Source organism: Globicephala melas, chromosome 1 (genome assembly GCF_963455315.2).
Source record: "Globicephala melas chromosome 1, mGloMel1.2, whole genome shotgun sequence".
Classification (NCBI taxonomy): Eukaryota; Metazoa; Chordata; class Mammalia; order Artiodactyla; family Delphinidae; genus Globicephala; species Globicephala melas.
Genome location: NC_083314.1, coordinates 88,944,558 through 88,960,761, shown reverse-complemented (window position 1 = coordinate 88,960,761; position 16,204 = coordinate 88,944,558). Strand labels below are relative to the sequence as shown.

General features: G+C 37.1%; 1 protein-coding gene across 1 annotated transcript in view; it reads right to left on the bottom strand.

The window, feature by feature from the left end:
* Window positions 1-358: 358 nt before the first annotated feature.
* The window catches only part of SLC16A1 (solute carrier family 16 member 1), a 34,695-nt gene continuing 18,849 nt past the window's right edge, over window positions 359-16,204 (bottom strand). The window contains exons 2-5 of the mRNA XM_030869069.2: window positions 15,511-15,771; window positions 10,854-10,997; window positions 4,416-5,282; window positions 359-2,137 (exon numbers count right to left, since the gene is read on the bottom strand). Coding sequence (XP_030724929.1) covers window positions 1,860-2,137; window positions 4,416-5,282; window positions 10,854-10,997; window positions 15,511-15,727 — 1,506 coding nt within the window. The 5' untranslated portion in view covers window positions 15,728-15,771 and the 3' untranslated portion in view covers window positions 359-1,859. The remainder of the gene's footprint in view (window positions 2,138-4,415; window positions 5,283-10,853; window positions 10,998-15,510; window positions 15,772-16,204) is intronic.

Genomic DNA, 16,204 nt, shown 5'->3' with positions numbered 1-16,204 from the left:
ATGGCAGAGTCCAAACTGGAGCCAAGCCTGCCAACAATCACAGTAGGCTTCTCCACTAAAATTCCTCCTCCATCTGTCATGATACTTGGGCACAGAAGGGGAGCTTTCATTGTATCCTTAAGATTAACTGCTCTGGTTTCAAAATGCTTTCAGAGAGGTCGTTTCAAAAAATTCCCCTCCTGGTTGCCTTAAAGAAGAGGTAAGGAGAAAAATCAAAATAAGCCATATACACAAATCCCAACACACATAAGCTGAATAATTTACATTAGGAAGGGCCAAATTGAACCTTGATAATAAAAATGAAGACACAAAATATTTTCCTCAAGAAAATAAGCACATGGAAGAAGAAACATTTCTTAAAAAAAAAAAAAAGTTTATTTTAAAAAGCCAGCCTCTTAAGGTTTTATATCTATACTTTCACACTGTCAATTACAATGACATTTAAAAATGCATTGAATATAATTTATTGACTGTCTATCATTATCCTCCTGCCACCATTTAAAAGATATTAGGTGAAAAAATATTTACAGTTTTCATTCTGGTCCATCCTCCTTCCTATCCTTATACTAAACCCATTTCTCTACTTTTCAGATAAGTGAAAAGGGTCACAAAATCTTTAGGTTTATGTAAAGAGTAAGAATGTGTCTAATAATTCTAAGCAAAACATTAATTTTCTTTAAGGCCTTATAAGAAAAAGAAAAGGAGTTACTTATTAAAGCAAACATAGCAACTTCTCTCCCAATCTTATCCTTATTGGTTTGTGTGGGCCAAATCTCTATGGGTCTCTTTAATTAGCAAATATTTTTTAAAAAACCCAAAAAACTGAACACACAAAGACTATCTCACACACAGTGCTAAGCTAGATGTGGCTATAAATGGAACCACTATGAATCAAAGGGGGAAAATTCCAGGAAAAACAACAACAAAAGATTCCAAGTCTCACAGTTTAACTGAAGTTTTGGAAAAACCTAAGCTGAATTCAGCTGCTGTTTGAAATGCCTGTCTATGTTTAATTTACTGAGGAGGCACAAATACACAGTTTTGTGTATTTTAATACTAATTTTTCCAGTGTGGGGGGGGAAATACTATGTGATCTCAAAAGGGGCGGTGATCTATGACCACTCAAAATTTATCTTTGGAAAGGGGAGCAAAAATAGTAATTTAATGAAGTCAACTCTCAAGCACTTGGCTTCTAATAAGCAAACCAAGAAAAGATAACTGGAGGAGGTGTACTGATGAGTACAGTGCATCAAGAACAGCCAAGATGTTTGCAAAGTTTTATGCCTTAAATTTCCTAAATATATATCTAGCAGGCACATATGCCAAGCAACTATTGATGCTAGGAAAATATTTTAGTCAGGATTTTATAAAAACCCCAACTTTCAAATCTTCTAGTGACAATGTCTGACACTATTATTACAAATAACAATGAAGCAAGATTAAATTTTAGATTTGCCTCAAACTAGTTATTTTTTCTTGTAACAGAACACTTAAAATGGATGAATTAAGCAGAATGGTTTTAAAAGTTAAGGCTCCCTAAAGACTAAAACTTAAGGCACATATTATTATCACACTATCACAGCACATTATCATGACACTGTTAAAAGCAAAGATTTAAACAAACAAAAACACAAACCAACTTCCTTCTCTCATTCTTTTTCAACCACTTCCTTCCCAAAGGCTATGACATTTTTAGCCCAGGCTACTGGTAAGGAGTGAAACAAAAATTCCATCAATGAACCCCTGGTATGATTCCCACAGAAATGTCCAGTATTTGCATTGAGCACCACTGGTAGATCACAGGCCAATAGAACATTTGGGGTCATGAGCTGCTCCATTTACCCATCAGCCCCACAGGTTCAAACTGGACTCTCCTCCTCCTTGGGGCCTCCTTCTATGCCTTTAGGATCCACAGATTCTGCTGCATCGGTAACTTCTTTTGGCTTCTCAGCAACATCTATACTGGTCTCCTCCTCTTTACTTTCCTTTTTCTGCTGCTGCTCAGCTTTCTGTTCTTTTGCAAGAAGTCGGTAATTGATGCCCATGCCGATGAAAAGATAGATGCCTGCGACAATAAGGATTATACCACATGCCCAGTATGTGTATTTGTAGTCTCCATATATGTCATTGAGACGACCTAAAGATGTCAAAAAGAAAAAAAAAAAAAAATTATGTGGGTAGACAGTTACGCCCTTTCCCAAATAAAGCTTAAGAATCCATTCAAAGAGCCCATAAATGACTAATTATCTAAAAAGAAACTGCTCATAATTATCTGATCTTTTACTTATAATGTCACACTGATTTTGGATGGCCCTGCGCAGTCTGTTAACTTTAGGAACTTGAAAATAATTAAATCTTGGCAAATTTGAATTGGGGAAATCCTAGAGACCACCTAGAGTCAATCCTCTCAATATTCAATGGAAAAATTTGTTGCTCAAAAGAGGTTTAGTAGTCTTGCCCAAGGCCATAGAGCTAATTCTAGTCTCCCAGGCCAATGTACTTTCTCTGACATCAGCATTTCCCAAAGGGCGTTCCTGTGAACACTCATCCTCTGCTAAAACATTAACTAACAGCAACACCCTTCCACCATTCTAAGTGCTTAATCCTCACAACAGGAAGGTTCTACCATCATCCCCACTGTATAACAGAAAAACTGAAGTACAGAAAACTTAAGTAACTCGTCCAAGGTCACAAAGCTTGTAAATGAAACAGGTTGGCTGATTCAACCCAGCAAGTCTGACTCTGAGGCCTGCACCATAACTTCTGTGCTACAGGGTTACTCCCTAGTGTTTGCAAAGTCAAGTAAATTTGGAAATGACACATAGTCTTTTCTATTAAAGGCTTTATTAGACCTGATAGTAAAGAAACTTATTTACTTTGGCGTTTCCAAACTTTTCTCGGCCATGAATTCCTTGTTACAGTAAAATTTATTAGCATCTCAAAATAGTATTTATTAAACTATGGAAAACCCTACACATATAAAGGACATAATAACCAATTCAAATATAATTCCATACGGTTTTCCAACATAGGGCATCATGCACTCAGCAATACTTATTGATTCTCTAAATATACACACGGCCCTGGGTCTGCTAGGCCCTGAGTTAAGGGTAAGCAAAGGAGGTAACATCCACAGCTCAGTGGAGAAGAGAAGTGTTAATCCAATAACTACACAGACTGTGACAAGTGCTACAAGGAGCGTCTGAAGGCAGAAAATAGAGGTTTTAGACCAGCAATTAGGGTCAGGAAGCCTCTTCTTAAAGTGTAACCTTAGCCAAGACCTATAGGATAGGAGTTATCAAGGAGAAGGGAGATGGGAAAAGGCTCAGGGCAGAGAACAGCGAGTGCAAAGGCAGGTGATAGGAGGAAGCACAGGGTGTGAGAGGAGAAGCAGAGAGCAAACTGAGTGGTGGGATATGAGGCTGGAGACACAGGTGGGCCAGGCCACGCAGGACCTAGTAAGCCACAGCAGGGAATCTGATCTTCACCCTAAGAACGTGGGAAGCAACTGGAGTGTTCTAAGAGACGAAGAACAGCTAGACTGGATATGGGTAAAGTTAGAAGCCTACTGACAGAAGATAGGAGATTTGGATAAGAGTGGTAGTTGTGATGGAGAGAAAACGGGCAGATTAGAAAGAGATTTAGGAAGCAAAAACAGACAGGATTTGGAATCTCCTTGGGTATATATAGGGAGGAGAGAGGGTGGACAGGTCAGTAGTGGATCTTCTGTTATGTATCCTTCCTTACTTTATGGTGCATAATCTCAAAAGCATGACTCACATCCAGAAGTCCAAATTATAGTTGCATTCTGTAGCAATAATAATTTTAAAATGTAAACCATTTAGCATTCTTAAGAGAATAATACACCGGGTTTTATTGTCACTTACTAGCTGTGTGATCTTGGACAAGTTATTTCACTTTAGAAGCCTCTATTTCTTTATTTATAAAGCAGGAACAATAATAGTCTGACACCACACACTTGTAATATATGACAAAATACAGAAAAAGATTAGGACAGTCCCTGGTATACTGTGAGCCCTCACCTGGTACCTACTGTTATTATTTTAAATATTACTGCTGAATAAATTCCACAATTAAAAAGAAATCACCAACAGTATTTTAAAGGTGGTTATACATACATTTTTCTACAATAAACAGGTTAGTTTTTTTATCAGGAAAAATTATTATACATACTTAAGTGTGTAATAGTTTTTTATTCCTCTTTCAGCTTGATGATTCACTTTAATTCAGTTCTATTATTTGAGCAATTACGCTGTACCAAGCATTGTGCCAGCACTGAGGGTACAGAAGCGAAGAAAGACTGTCAAGCAGCTCACTGATTTCTGCCTTCTATCACCTTCCTAATCTTCTGTTTTATGTTATTAGAACCATACAAATAGGGAGACATACTATACCTAAAAGTGGTGGCCCCAGCAGGACAGGACAGCATTCCACAATGGTCACCAATCCCACAGCACTGGAGAACCTCTGGGGTCCAACCAGGTCCATCAGCGTTTCAAACAATACTGAGCTGAGCCACCCAAATGCGAATCCGAAGAATCCCGCATAGACACAGAATCCTATATAGCTAGAGGACAAAGGTGCTGCCAGATGACAAACTCCATTTGCAATAATAGAAGCAGCAAAAAAATACTGAACTCGAGGTCTTATCCACTTTGTGTTGGCTACAAGTCCCATAGAAGGTCTGGCTACCATGTCAACAAAAGCCAGAATGGAAAGAAGGAAGGCAGACTTCTCACTAGAGTAATGCTGACTCTTGCCATAATTACTAAGAAAGACCAAAGGTGTAAACAGTCCAAAAAACATGAGCACATTTCCAGACAGGTAGAGCAAAAAGCCTCTGTGCTTGAACAGGGATAAGTCCAGGAATTTATTAAGTGTTTGGAAGACTGATCTTTTCTCTTCTTTCGGATTTCCTCCAATGAGATCTGTATTTGCATCACTTGCCCCCTTTTTTGCGTCAGATTTTCCAGCTTCCGGAAGAGATTCTTTAGACATATATCTCTCTACAGTGGTTGGCTTGGGCCCTATTGGTCTCATCAGAGCTCCAGCCACACAGCAGTTTAATAATAAGCCCCCAAGAATTAGGAAGCTTCCTCTCCAGCCATAGATACCAAAGAAAGCCTGATTAAGGGGGGCCAGGGTAGAAAGGAACACAGGGCTGCCTGCCATGGCCAGTCCATTTGCCAACGGTCGCCTCTTGTAGAAATACTTGCCAATCATGGTTAAAGCTGGATTCAAGTTGAAGGCAAGCCCAAGACCTGGGGAGAGGGGGTGAAAAAAGAATCACATACTCCAATAAATGTCAGAAACATATTTGGCATTACTTAACCAGACAAAGAAATTAAGAGGTATATAATTCAAAAAGATATAAATAAATGGAAAGATATTCTGTGCTCATGGATTAGAAGAATTAACATTGTCAAAATGTCCTTATTACCTAAAGCAACCTACATGTTCAGTGCAATCCCTATCAAAATCCCAAGGACATTTTTCACAGAAATAGAACAAAAAATTCTAAAATTTACATGGAACTACAAAAGAACCAATGTTCATGACAGCATTATTTACAGTTGCCAAGATATGGAAGCAACCTAAGTGTCTACCAACAGAAGAATGAATAAAGAAGATGTGGGGAGATTTTATATATATATATATATATATATATAATTCCCCCCAATGGAATACTACTCAGCCATAAAAAAGGAATAAAAATTTGCCATTTGGAACAACATGGATGGACTTGGAGGGTATTATGCTAAGTGAAATAAGATAAGTTAGAGAGAGAGTAATGCAAATACTGTATGTTACCAATTATATGTGGAATCTAAAAAATAAAACAAACTAGCAAATATAATAGAAAAGAAACAGACTCATAGAGAACAAATTGGTGGTTAACAGTGGAGAGAGGGAAGGGGGTGAGGGGTAAGATTGTGGTAGGGAATTAGGAGGTACAAAGTATTATATATAAAATAAGCTACAAGGATCTACTGTACCACACAGAGAATATAGCCAATATTTTATAATAACTATAAATGGAATATAACCTTTAAAAATTGTGAATCACTGTGCTATACACCTGAAACTTAATACTGTAAACCAACTATACCTCAATAAACAATAAAATGAAAAATAAACTTAAAAAAAAAGATATAAGTAATGGAAAGTACAACACAATATTGTATAGCGGTTTAAAGTGTGAGCTCTAAAGCCAGGCTATGTGGACTAGCCAGAGCAATCCGGCAAGAAAAAGAAAGAAAAGGCATCCAAATTGGAAAGGAAGTAAAACTGTCACTGTTTGTAGACTGTCATGATTTTATGTATAGAAAACCCTGAAGACTCCACCAAGAAATTATTAGAAATAATAAACAAATACAATAAAATTGCAGCATACAAAAGCAGTATAAGTCAAAATCTGTTGCATTTCTATATGCTAACAATGAGCTATCAGAAATTAACAACCCCATTTATAATCCTAAGAAAAAGAATAAAATATCTAGGAATAAATTTAACCAAGGAGGTTAAAGACTTGCACCCTGAAAACTATAAAACACTGTTCAAAGAAATTGAAGACACAAATCAATGGAAAGATATCTCGTGCTCATGGATTGGAAGGATCAACATTGTCAAAATGTCTTTATTACCTAAAGCAATCTACAAATTCAACGTAATCCCTATCAAAATCCCAAGGACATTATTCACAGAAATAGAACAAAAATTTCTAAAATTTATATGGAACCACAAAAGACCCCGAATAGCCAAAGCAATCCTGAGAAAAACGAACAAAGCTGGAGGTAGCACACACCCTGCTTCCAAACTATACTACAAAGCCATAATAATCAAAACAGCATTGTAATGGCAGAGAAATAGATACATAGATCTATGGAACAGAATTGAGAGCCCAGAAATAAACCCATGCATACATGCACAATTAATTTACAGCAGAGGAACAAAGAACATATAGTAAGAAAGGATAGTCTCCTCAGTAAATGGTGTTGGGAAAACCAGACAGCCAATGCCAAAAAAAAAACAAAAAACAAAAAACCTAGACCACTATCTCACACCAAACACAAAAATTTATTCAAAATGGATTAAAGACTTGAATATAAGATCTGAAACCATAAAATTCCTAGAAGAAAATGCAGGCAGTATGGTCTTAGCAATATATTTCTAGATATGTCTCCTCCTCAGGCAAAGAAAACCAAAGCAAAAATAAACAAATGGGATTACATCAAATTGCTTCTGCATAGCAAAGGAAGTGGATCAATAAAATGAAAAGAGAACCTACTGAATGGGAGAAGTCATTTGCAAATGCTGTATCTGATAAGGGGTAATGTCCAAAATATATAAAGAACTCATACAATTCAACAACAACAAAAAAACCCAATTATAAAATGGGCAGAGTTGGGACTTCCCTGTCAGTCCAGTGGTTAAGACTCAAAGCTTCCACTGCAGGAGGCATGGGTTCGATCCCTGGTTAGGGATCTAAGATGCCGCATGCTGTGAGGAGTAGCCAAAACAAAAAAAAAAAAGGCAGAGCAGTTGAACAGACATTTTTCCAAAGAAGACACACAGATGGCCAACAGGCACATGAAAAGATATTCAATATCACTAATTATTAGGGAAATGCAAATCAAAACCACAATGAGATCACCTCATACCTGTCAGAATGGCTATTACCAAAAAGAAGAAATGACAACTGTTGGCGAGGATGTGGAGAAAAGGGAACACTCATATACTGTTGGTGGGAATAAACTGGTACAGCCACTGTGGAACACAGTATGGAGATTCCTAAAAAAATTAAGACTTGAACAACCATATGATCCAGGTATCCCGCTTCTGTGTATTTACCCAAAGAATACAAAAGAACACTTAAATTGAAAAGATAATGGCACCCACCCATGTTCATCACAGCATTATTTACAATAGCCAAGATATGGAAACAACGTAAGTGCCCATCAACGATCGAATGGATAAAGATCGTTGATGTATGTGTGTGTGTGTATATATATATATATATATATACATACACATATATATACATATATATGTACACACACACACACATAACCCCCCACACACACATAATGAAATACTACTCAGCCATAAAAGATGAAATGTTGCTATTTCTGACAACGTGGATGGAACTTGAGGGCATTATGCCAAGTAAAATAAGTCAGATGAAGAAAGACAAATACCACAATGATTTCATTCATATGTGGAATACAAAACCAACAAACAAAAACAAAATAAATTAACAAACCAAACCAAACAATTACGTAGATATAGAGAACAGAGTAGTGGTCACCAGAGGAAAAGGGGCAGAGGGCAAAATGAGTAAGGGGATCAACTGTGTGGTGAAAAAATAAATAAATAAATAAAACCAGACTATGTAGGTTCAAATCTCATCATCATCACTTATTGGCTGTGTAATGTCAGACACGTTGCCCTCCTGTGGCTGTTTCATGGTATGTAAAACAGGCGCACAGCACTGCTGTGACTAAAGAACTTACTGCCTGGCATGTAGTAAGCACTCAATAAATGTTAGTAGTTATTTTTATAATTGTTATTTATATTATTTGAAGGTGATTAACTGTCAAATCTGGCAAGTCATGTGAAGGATCATTATAAGCAAAGAATGTAATTAAGGAGACTGTTATCAAATTGAGTTTTAAAAACAGTTTTTAAAATAGACTATGCAATACAAAATTATTCCTTTTACAACAGCACCAAAAACTTTAGTGTGCAATTTATAATGGCTAAATTGTATAACTTTCCTGAAGGGCCAGAGAATTAAAACCAACATACAAAGTTTTTGTATAATTAAACACAACATTGCCAAGATGTCAATACTCCCCAAATGTAAGTGCTAACTTGACGTGATTCCAATGACAATATCAGTGCATTTCATTTTGGAGATGAGGTTAAATGATTCTAAAACATACTAGAGAACACATGGGAGTCAACCAGAAAATTTTGGGTGATGCAGGATGGGATTAAACAGAACTGATATTTAAAATGGACTTTAAAAAGCTACAATCGGGCTTCCCTGGTGGCGCAGTGGTTGCGAGTCCGCCTGCCGATGCAGGGGACACGGGTTCGTGCCCCGGTCCGGGAAGATCCCACATGCCGCGGAGCGTCTGGGCCCGTGAGCCATGGCCACTGAGCCTGCGCGTCCGGAGCCTGTGCTCCGCAACGGGAGAGGCCACAACAATGAGAGGCCCGCGTACGGGGGGGGGGGGGGGGGGGGGGGGGCTACAATCAATAGAATAGTGTGACTCTGACTCAGGAATAGGTAAACACTGAAGAAAGTGGACAGAAAGTCCAGGAATATACCTAAAATATATATAAACATTTAATGTACGATAAAAGTAATATTTTAAATTACTGCAACAAGAATTACTCAATAAATGTTGCTAGTATAAGTAAATATTCAAATAACTTGGAGATGCTCTTCCCTGGCCCCTGCTTGCTCCCTACTTACCATTTATGTCTAAGCTATTCAGAGACTTAAAGCAGTAAACCAGACTAGGTCACTCCCCTATTGCAAACCTGCTATTGGCTTTCTGTCCATAACCTTTACCCTGACCTTACCTCCCAGGTCTCATACCAGACCATTCTCACCTGTGCTAACAAGCACGCTGCTGATTTAGGGTCTATGTTCCCCTAGATTTTCACAATGCTAGTTCCCTGCTGTTACTCTATTAAGGTCATCTCTTCAGCAAGGTCTTTGTATAGAATTTATCACTCCCTGATTTTTCTTATTTATTTCTGAGTAGCAGTGTCTGCCTCTTCCCATGAAACAGCATGACTTTGCTGGACTTGTTGCCCTATGCCCACAGCATGTAGACAGTGCCCGACATACATATGGTTGTTGTTCATGATATGCTCTTAAATGACAAAAACTGGTTACAAAATACTTTATGTAACCGTATCCCTTTTTGTTCTGAAAAAAGTTATGTTTGTGTATAGAAAAAAGTTGGGAAGGATATATATACATAAAAATGTTAGTAGTCAAAGTCTCTGGACTGTGAAGTTATACATAATCTTTATCATACTCATCAGCAGTTCATTATCTTAATTTGGCTATTAAAATAAGGGGGAAAGGACTTCCCTGGTGGCACAGGGGTTAAGAATCCACCTGCCAACAGAGGGAACGTGGGTTCGAGCCCTTCCTGGTCTGGGAAGATCCCACATGCCACGGAGCAACTAAGCCCATGCGCCACAACTACTGAGCCTGTGCTCTAGAGCCCGCGAGCCACAACTACTGAAGCCCGTGCACCTAGAGCCCGTGCTCTGCAACAAGAGAAGCCACCGCAATGAGAAACCCGCGCTCCGCAATGAAGAGTAGCCCGCGCTCTGCAACAAGAGAAGCCACCACAATGAGAAGCCCGCGCACCGCAACAAAGACTAGCCGCCGCTCGCCACAACTACAGAAAGGCTACGGGCAGCAATAAAGACCTAACACAGCCATAAACAAACAAACAAACAAATAAATAAATAAAATTTTTTTTAAAAAAGAGAGCGAGACAGAGATAGTAACCAATGACCGCCCTTGCAACGACTGCTGGACACATTTTATCTACAAATCACTGACTATTCTTAGGACAAGGGATACAATCATTTCTTTCAATTCATTTATTCAACAATGTACACCTACTGTATGACAGCAATTTCTTTTTAAAACTTGATTTTCTATTGCTCTTAAATTAACAGGTTGTCAAAATGATAATTTCTATAAGGAGGGACTTTCACTCAAGATCTGAAAGACCAATGCAGGTGAATACCAAATAGCCAGCGATATATTAATGCTTGAAAATGAATCAACTCACCTCCAATGACTCCGACACACAAGTAAAGTTCCTGCACAGTGTTACAGAAGGAAGCTGCGATCAAGCCACAGCCTGACAAGCAGCCGCCAGCAATCATGATTGGACGACTGCCATATTTATTCACCAGGATACTGCTGATAGGACCTAAGAGATAATCAAAAATTTAGTGGTACACAAGGCATTGATGGCACTAAACGACAAGTCCTTCCAAATAAGCAGATACAACAAAAGGCAATGGTAAGAATATTGTTATCTATAATTATTTCATAATCATAGGTATGTGTGCTGGAAAATAAAGATGCTAGAAGAATCATTAATTGTGTATCTTCTCTATCTTGAAATCTTGGATGGAATTTTACTAAAATATAAAAGACTCTAGTCTTTCCTTAATCTTTCTCTTATAAGGCATAATAGGCTGAAAGCCTTGGTAACAGACGTTCATCGGCTTCTTGATTTATCTAGGATATGATCAACACATATTTAGTAAGTTTGCTCTATGTTAATTTTTGGGATAGGCAGACTGATGAGAGATTTTAAGAGTGTTCTTTACACATCATCATAAGTGTAGTTTGTGTCATATTTTTTAAAAAGAAGAAAAAACAAAGGCAAAATACACAATTTTTTTCTGCAAGTTCAGTAGTTTTGCAATTAGGACATCTAAATTTAAAACAAAACAAAACAAAACTGTTCCCATTTACACCTAGATATCTCAGGTATTGAATTGAATGGAATGTCTTCTAGGGTTAACCGGGTTCTGTGCCTATACTGCTGTTTTGTGACAGCAAAACTATGAAAAAATGTTTGTAGAAGATTGTCAGATAATGGTCAAAACATTCTCAGGTTTAACAACATAAACCAGATTAAATCTCCTCAGCTAAAGAGATGCATACCAAAAAATCAGTTTTTCTTTAACATGAGAGAAGAAACCAAACAAAAGTGTAGTGTTAAAAGGATCACAAATAAAAAGATTTTATGCGTTTCATGTATCAGTTTTCAAATACAAAAAAATCAAATGGCCTCTCCTTAGTTGCTACAAATAGGTATAAACTGTAATTCCCGTTTTCCAAAATTTTAAGTCTTAATTATGAGTCTTATCTAAAGCAAACAATGTTTTAAGAGCTGTAACACAACTCTTAGACTAACAATATTTGCTGATTACAAACGAATGACATTTGACATTCTCTGAATTTCATTTATTTATAATACTTATGTCCCTACTTCATGGCTCTGGACTTTGGAGATGACAACTTTGTTTACATGACACCATAACATGTCTGCCTTGTTAAGGCAGATGACTGCAAATAAGAAAGGGTCACTGCAATGCATCAGTAGGGAAGGGGACACAAGAAGAACTAATATTTGAACTTGCAGCTAGTGAGAACCAAGTTTTGAATCCAGCCCATTTTCTCCCCGTTACATATGTATTTTTGGAACTACAGTTCCAAAGTTATAAAGCAGAAGACATACAAATCAAGTTTCTCTTCTATTAGCACAGTAAATTCTGACTTTATTCTGTAGTAAGTCTATTTTTAAAAAGACACAGAATGCACATATTCAGAATATAGTACTGATCATATGTTGACATATTTTATTTCTATAAACACTATGAAAAATTCTGCATTACTCATATTCTAGTGCTACTATATTCAGAGTTGCAGTATGGTACACTATGATTAAAAGGACAGGCTCTGGCCCTAAGGAACCCAATTTCAAATTATGGTATGTATATTCAAACTGTGGTATGTATATATGTATACATACATATAATAAACATGCAAGAAGGAATGAAAGCTTTTGATATCCTAGTATTTGAGGACCAATTCTCTCTAAGGGGCTGGTCAAGAAATGACTGCGGGAGAGACTTCAGGCTCAACCAAGGATGTGTATAAACAAGTTCTCATTGAACTTCTAAGTCACTTCATGAAAATATTAGGCCACAGCTGCTTTAGAAATAATTTGAATTTACAGCTTGTGTGTGATGAAAGAATTAAATACTGAAAGAATATTCATGAAATATGTCCATATAAATTAGGCATTAAACAGATTTTTGTATAGTCAGAATTACAAAGATAAAAAAATACTGCCACACTGTTGACTCTGTGAAGTAGAAGTTAATGCTGTAAAGTCTACAGTATTTTAAGTTCTAAACTAGGAATGTTACGATGACATTACTGTGGAACTGAAAATATGTGAATTTATACTTTCATTTTTTAAAATTAATTTTTATTGGAGTATAGTTGCTTTACAGTACTGTACAGCAAAATGAATCAGCTCTACGTATACATATATCCCCTCTTTTTTGGATTTCCTTCCCATTTAGGTCATCACAGAGCACCGAGTAGAGTGAGTTCCCTATGCCATACAGTAGGTTCTCATTAGTTATCTATTTTATACATAGTTTCAATAGTGTATATATGTCAATCCCAATCTCCCAATTCCTCCGCCCCCTCCTACTTTTCTTTGGTTGAGAGTCCACCTGCCGATGCAGGGGACAAGGGTTCAGTCCGGGAAGATCCCACATGCCACGGAGCAGCTAAGGTCCGTGAGCCATGGCCGCCGAGCCTGCGCGTCTGGAGACTGTGCTCCGCAACGGGAGAGGCCACAACAGTGAGAGGCCCGCGTACCGCAAAAAAAAAAAAAAAAAGGAAAACCTCAAACAAAAACCAAGAGTAAGTAACTAAGATCTTCTCCTTTAAAAATATACTTTAACAAGTATCAGTATATATCTGTGAACCAAAGCACATGGAGGGAGGGAGGGAGGCAGGGAGGAAGGAAAACTTAACCCTAAACCACTCACAACTCAAAACATATTATTGTTGAGGGTGTGGCCGAAATGTACAAGTTAAAGAATTAAGGCAGTTTTAAATATAATTCTTATGGGGTCATACCACCTAAGAGCCAAACAAAACAAAATAACCCATTTAGTAAAAATTATGCCACAAGGCTCTTGATACGCAATTTATCTTTCAGAGTTATTTCAGGAAGAATGGCCCCAATTAGCTATCATTAAAAATAGAGAGGGGTACAGTTTGTAGGCCTATTATAACACAAATTCAGAGAAATGTGCTAGTTATCTCTGGGTGAGGACAAAGAAGGAACTGTTTTCCCAAAAGAAAGTGTCATGTGCAATTAGCACAACTGACATCACTTACTTCTGATGCAAAATGCCAGCGGCTCTCAAGCTCTTGCTCTTAGAATTGCAGCATGTGAACCTCTTGTTTGTAATCAGCTTAAAGGTACACTGAGCACCTGGAGTACCTCTGGATAATATTTACGCCAATTTCTTCAAGCCATCAGTCAAAACCTGATTAGAAATCCTGGCAGATCAAGTTCAGAGCCTCCAAAATTATTGGTTCTCAGAAGCTAGAAAATGTCCAAAATCCCTTTTGATTTCTCTGGGCTCATGAAAAAAAAGTAAGTACTATAATTTAACACTTACGTTCTTTTAAAAAGCACTTAATTTTACAATAGACAAAACAGGCATACGTTCAAAATTTTAAAGGCACAAAAAACTTACCCATTTTTCTGTGCAATGAGATTAAGCACTGAACTAATTTACAGACTTCAAATACTTATTCCTGTTTCATGAGATTACATTATTGTCTCAAGAGGATTACAAGCTTCCCAAGGGCAGGGATCAAGATCAGTGTTCTCTATCACTCACACCTAGCCTAGTGAGGACTCTGTGCATACGGCTTAATAAATATTGGTTGAATCTGCCACCACATTAGAAGCCTAAACTAAGGTTTTACAGTTGAATTGCAGAATCTTTATACTGGGCTTTTAAAGAGCTCATGTGAAAATAATCTGAGGCACTAAATTATGATTAAAAAAGTGAAAGCTTGGCTAAATAATCAACATGAAACCCTGTCAATCCCAAACAATAAATACACTTAACTTTTGAATCTCTGCTAACTAAGCAACTACATATTTTATTATTATGGGAGGTTTTGACTTTTACATGTTAAATTGTGTTTTGATGTTCCAAGGCAAACAAACAAACAAACAAACCCACAGTATTTTAAATGATATTAAGGTAAGCAACGTACTCTTCCACATTTCCTTCACAACATGTCAAAGAAAACAGAAAGGGAAAAAATGATAAAACTTAAGTTTAAGATGAAGCTGAAATGCTTTAGGACTAATTACATCACAAGGAACAAAACAAGGAGGATTTTATCCAGTTCTTTAATTCTAACACTATGAAAAGATTTTACCTGAGACTTTGAACTGTGCTATTCAGGTTAGCCCGATTTACTTTAATTCTCCCAACATCAATTTTTTAAAATCTTTATTTACACTTATACCGCAAGAGTCTAGCAGAGAGCAATAAGAAAAATAAGTTGTGCACATGTCATTTTTCTGAGAGTTTAAAAAAATTTTTTTTCCCCTCTGAGAGCTTTTTTAAGTTCAATGATACGGAATTGGAACAAATCCTCACAATTTCTTATTTCTGTTTCGGAATACTATAGTGCAACAAACAAAGCAAGAGTTGTCATTGTTAACAAGAATAAAAAATGTGACTCTAAACATAAAGCTCTGAGAAATACCATTTCAAAACACCTCACCGAATAAAACATTTTTTTTTAAGTTACCTAAAACAGAGCATCTGGTTGCTTAATGAAAATTAAAACAGCAGGCCTTAGTGGGTACTTACCTCCACCATACATGACAGCCAACATGATGGAAGATATCCATGACACTTCACTGGTGGTGGCATTGAATATACCTTCAATTTCTTTGAAGAACACAGTAATAGATTTGGGAAACGCATAGGAGAAGCCGATGGAAATGAAAGCTCCAACTACCACTGCCCATCCCCAGCCTCCATCTGGGGGGGTGTATCCAACTGGACCTCCAACTGCCGGTGGCATTTTAAGTGTAGATAAATCCCAAAATGCAGTTCAAATCCAAATATCTAAACGATACAAAATTTAAATAAAATGTCAGCAATAAAACACTCCCACCTAGCATTCCCAACAACAAAGCACCCCTCAAGTAACTGAACTATTTTTCAACGTTACTTGGCCAATATACATTATCTTCTAAGGACGTTATCAGAAAAAGAGACTTCAGAGACATGATATTGTCCACATTTTTTAGTAGCTTAAAGGAAAACAGCTCCTCACCATTTAAGAAACCATAACTGAAACAAATCCTTTTTAATAAATGTAGCCTTTGTATTTCAAATAAGCCTTCTTGTCTTAGCAGTTAATATAATTCCTCAAATTACTAATAACTAAATAAGTAAATAAATGTCTTATTTGACTATCTGCTTGCAAAATTCACATAACACATACCCTACAAAAGTTTCAGGTTTTAATACAGGCTTTATAAGTTTTTCCCTTTTC